General features: G+C 44.9%; 1 protein-coding gene across 1 annotated transcript in view; it reads right to left on the minus strand.

Annotated features, from left to right (window-relative positions):
- The window catches only part of DCLRE1B (DNA cross-link repair 1B), a 7847-nt gene that overhangs the window by 2025 nt on the left and 1093 nt on the right, over nucleotides 1-4729 (minus strand). The window contains exons 2-4 of the mRNA XM_010830778.1: nucleotides 4244-4409; nucleotides 3583-3765; nucleotides 12-617 (exon numbers count right to left, since the gene is read on the minus strand). Coding sequence (XP_010829080.1) covers nucleotides 12-617; nucleotides 3583-3765; nucleotides 4244-4409 — 955 coding nt within the window. The remainder of the gene's footprint in view (nucleotides 1-11; nucleotides 618-3582; nucleotides 3766-4243; nucleotides 4410-4729) is intronic.

Raw genomic sequence — 4729 nt, forward strand, 5'->3', positions numbered from 1 at the left:
CTCAAGCTCCCCAGCCAGGTTCTCATTCTTGGTCTTCTTTGAGTCCCTGTCAGCTTGAGAGTGATCAGCATCTTCCTCAAGGGATTCAAACACAACACCCTGGGTTCTCAGTCTCTTGAGCTTCCTTTCTAAAAACAGCCAGAGAAAACTTGGATTTCTGGAGGAGGAACTCATGTATTGCTGTACAGAGTCTGGAATCAGGGGCACAGAGAGCCTGGGGCTCAAGCTGTCCTGAAAGTAGTCCCTACAGGGTTGTCGCCGGACAATGGGCACCACCTGGCAAGGTTTTAGTGCCGCAACAAAGACACGGAGCTCCGAGTAGGAGGAATGGTCAGAGTAAGGGATGACATGGATATTCGGGTGGGAGCGGTAGATCTTCCGGCTGGTGGGGAGGATGGCAATGGTAGGGTGGGTCTGGTTCCAACGCAGCATGGCAGAATGGCAGATCTCCATGTGGTCCACAGCATGGATGCGGCCAGCCTTCTCCTCCACTGTGAACACATCTGCCAGGCCCAGCAGCTGTACCAACTCCAGGCGCCGAGGACTCAGTACCACCCAGGTCTGAAACTCCAGGGCCAGCCGCTCCAGCAGTGACTCTTTTCCCAGGCTGTACAGTCCTGAATAATGTTAAAGAGATTGGGGAAACTAACAAAGGAAGACAATGAAGCTATGTTACTGTAGTTGTTCAGTTGCTAAATCATGTCCAACTCTTTTGTGACACCTTATGGACTGTAGCCCGCCAGGTTCCTCTGTCCGTGGGATTTCCCAAGCAAGAATCCTGGAGTGGGTAGCCATTTCTTCCTCCAGGGGATCTTCCTGACACAGGGACTGAAGCCACATCTCCTGCACTGGCAGGTGGATTCTTTACCACTGAGCCACCAGAGAAGCCACAATGAAGCTTTGTGCTTAGTCACTCAGTCGTGTCGGACTCTTTGCGACCCAGAGGACTGTAGTCCACCAGGCTCCTCTGTCCGTGGAGGATTCTCCAGGCAAGAATACTGGAGTGTGGGTTGCCATGCCCTCCTTAATGAAGCTATGGGGGAATCCTAATAAACCAAGTGTTTAATAAAAATACCCAAAGTTAATGGGACTATCCCCTGTTTGTGTATCAGGAAGGAGGTGCATGTGAGCTAGGTTTATGGAGGATGGGGCTCCCCAGGTGGCTCAGTGGTAAAGAGTCCACCTGCCAATCTAGGAGATGCAGGCAGTTGGGACAATCCCCTGGAGGGGGAAATGGCAGTCCACTCCACTATTCCTGCCTGGAGAATCCCATAGACAGAGGAGCCTGGCGGGCTACAGTCCATGGAGTCACAGAGGGTGGGATGGGACTGAGCACAGATGGAGGATGGGGTAGGGAGAAAGTTAACACAGAATCCACTCATTCATTCAGTTCAGCAAAAGAGCGCACCCACCAAGTGTTTAGCAGTGTGAAAACAACAATCTCAGCCCTCAGGGAGTGTCATCCACATGAGGATCCAGAAAAAATGCATGTTAGAGACATGCACACAGTATTATGGGGCACAGAGAAGTATCTACCAGTTGATGGAGTTAGGGAAAACTTCCTGAAAACACTTAGCTGAGTCCTAAATGATGGGTCCAAGTTAATCTGACAAGGGAAGGGGATGGCAGAGAACATTTTAAGAGAGGTCATTTCGGTGTTTCTAAGGTAGAAAGAAATGGGTAAGAAAGGACACTAAAGAGGTGAGCGAGGGCCGTATAACAGGGGGCTTTGCGTGTACTGCTAGGGAGCTTGGATTTGATTCTGTTAAGTGAAGGTGCGTCACGGAGGAGTTGGAAGCAGGAAAATGGCTAATTCAAATCACAGGATCAGAGCAGGGTTTTAGAAAAAAAAAGTGGCAGCAATGTTATTTGAAGGCCTGGACAAGACTATATTGAAAGCAGAAGTACCAGTTAGAAGGTCCAAACGGTACTTAGAGAGAAAGAAATGGAGGCCTGAATTTGGATAATGCTTATGGTAACAGATACAGGAGATGCTATTTAAACAGTTGTTCACAGACCTTTTCTGAAGGTGTATTTCAAGTCAACAGTCAGATTGTGACCTCCTTTAAAGAACCTGTATTTCCTTTATGTCTACTTTATTCCTTATCATGGTTCAAAATCTCACTCTTTGGGCACAAATGTAGCTGATTTCTCTCTCCCTATCCCCCCCACCCTTTAAAAAAAAAACCTATTCTAGGCCCTTTACTACTAGACTTTAAACCCTCATATTTTATTCATTTTTCTATTCCCACTGCCTATCAGAATATTTGACACATAGTATGGGCTTATTGTATATCTGAAAAATTAATCAAGCCCTTCTGTAGTACCCTCCTAGCCAGCTATGCTCCTCTAGGAAAATTCTGTGTTAAAAACTCCAATAAGACTTAGGACTGGTATTTCTTCATGAAGTCAAGCAATCCTGAAAGAGAATATCTCTCCATCAATTTGGTGTCACTCTGGAAGGTATACAATTTGTTTTCAATGCCTCTGTTTAAGCCTATTTTGAAACTGCTTTCAGAGTTGGGGCATATCCTTTTAAAATATTCATTATGGTGGCAAATCTTCCTTTTGTGGATTTATTACAATTTTGGAAACAATCAAAAAAGTCATTTGGCTTCCCTGGTGGTCCAGTGCCTAAGACTCCACGCTCCCAATGCAGGGGGCCTGGGTTCAATCCCTAGTCAGGGAACTAGATCCCACATGCCACAGCCAAGACCCATCACAGCTAGATAAATTAAAATTTTTAAAAAAGGTATTTGGAATTAAATCTATTACATTTTAAAAAATAAAAACTGATTTTCATAAACTATCCCAAAAGGCAATTTCAGCTGCAATTTCAATGTATATAATTAAAAGCTTAACACTCACTTGAGCATCTACATTCTGATAATCTGCATTCACTTTCTAATAAATATTTATCAAATTCCTCTATCAGGCATTAATCTAGGCATCTGGCATATATCCCTAAGTGAAACAAAGAGCCTGTTTATTGTGAAATTTCCATTCTAGCAGGGGGAGACAGATAATAAGAACTAAATACAATAAATACATAAACTCTGGAATACATTATAAAGTGATTACTGCAATAGTGTCCCTCTCCTACTTAAAACCCTTCAATAGCTTTTTGACCTAAGAGCAATGGTTGCATTTAGGATCAAGTTCAAAACGGCTTACAGGCACTTCAGCCCCTCCTGCCTTTCCAGCCTCCTCAACCACTATGCACCTGTCACATGGCTTCTTCTCTGTTCCACAAACACGTAAGACTTCTTCCCACCTCCAACCATGCTCTCAAGGAATAAATGTGTGTGTGGCAGAAGTGGGGATAGGCAATCAACAATAAGCAACAGTACAGGAAAACATGAAGTCTGTGGGAAGTTGAGTGCCATGAAAAAATGAAAAAGTTGAATTGGCTTAGGGGATCTGGGGTTGGGAATGTGGGAACAGAGATGTACTTTTAAATAATAAGGTCAGGGTAGATTTCATGGAGAAAAGGAGATCTGCACAAAGACATGAAAGATGTAAGAACCCCCAAAGAACCTAGATTCACTAGTTCCATAGTGAGAGAAAAAGGAAAACCCTCACCAATTTTTATGTTATGTTGTGGGTGCTTTCGAATGAGCTCAACAATCTGGCGGGCAGCTTCTTCTTGGGAAGGAAGAACTAGGTCTGGGTTGCAATTGGTATTGTCTAGGTATAAGGTATGAATCTGTTTCCCCGGTCTCAGGGCTGGCTCCTTCAGCATGGATGGTGTATACCGAAAATCACCTGGGAAAAAAATATGGGAGGCATAGTCAGAGACAAAAGCATAGAAGACAAGCCTCTCCCAATTCCAACAGCAGATGGGCATTTGCCTATTGGCATCTTGGAAAAAACTAGAGTCTAGCAGTGATCTAATGTAGCACAGTTTCTTTGTGGAAATGTCTCCATCGTGCTCCTGCATTTTCATTACTCTTTGCAAAGTCTGTACCCTTAAAGAATGAAAAATCAATTGAGAAAGGGTCATTGCGCTCATGTGACATGAAGCTAGGAGGCCTCCAGGCTTCTACTATGAATCAAGGCTACTCAAGAAAAGCAATGTTGGGAATTTCCTGGCAGTCCAGTTGTTCGGATTCAGTGCTTTCATTGCTGGCAGGACTGGTTCAATCCCAGGTTGGGGAACTATAATCTTGAAAACCATGGGGCTTGGTCAAAAAAAAAGAGTGTCTAGGCTGGGAAAGTGGGAAGGACCCCTCTGGAAGCCGACCTGTGTAGAGGATGGTTCCAAAGTATCCTTCAAAGAGAAACATGACAGAGCCGGGGCAGTGGTTGGCATCCAAGAGGGTGACGGTCATGGTCTCTCGCCCAACTTCATCTAGAGGCAGGACATGGCTCTCACCAACCTCCAGGGCTCGGATCCACTGCTTAGATACCTAAAGAAACAGCAGGTCATCTCAGGAAACACAGACACCTCTCCCTGGTACCTCCCTGGATCAGAAGCTGTGATAGGGATCACAGTCCTCTTTTCCTTCTCCCTCTCTCTACCCCATCCTTCCTACAAGGCTAAATTAATAGTCCAGAAAGCAAGTCTATTCAACCATTCCTCAACTTTCCAAATAATAATCCCTTGGAGTGCTGTGCTTAATCACTCAGTCGTGGCCAACTCTTTGCCACCCCATGGACTACAGCCCACTAGATTCCTCTGTCCATGGAATTCTCCAGGCAAGAATACTGGAGGGTGTTACCATTTCCT

This window comes from Bison bison, unplaced genomic scaffold, assembly GCF_000754665.1.
Source record: "Bison bison bison isolate TAMUID 2011002044 unplaced genomic scaffold, Bison_UMD1.0 scf7180017864519, whole genome shotgun sequence".
NCBI lineage: Eukaryota > Metazoa > Chordata > Mammalia > Artiodactyla > Bovidae > Bison > Bison bison.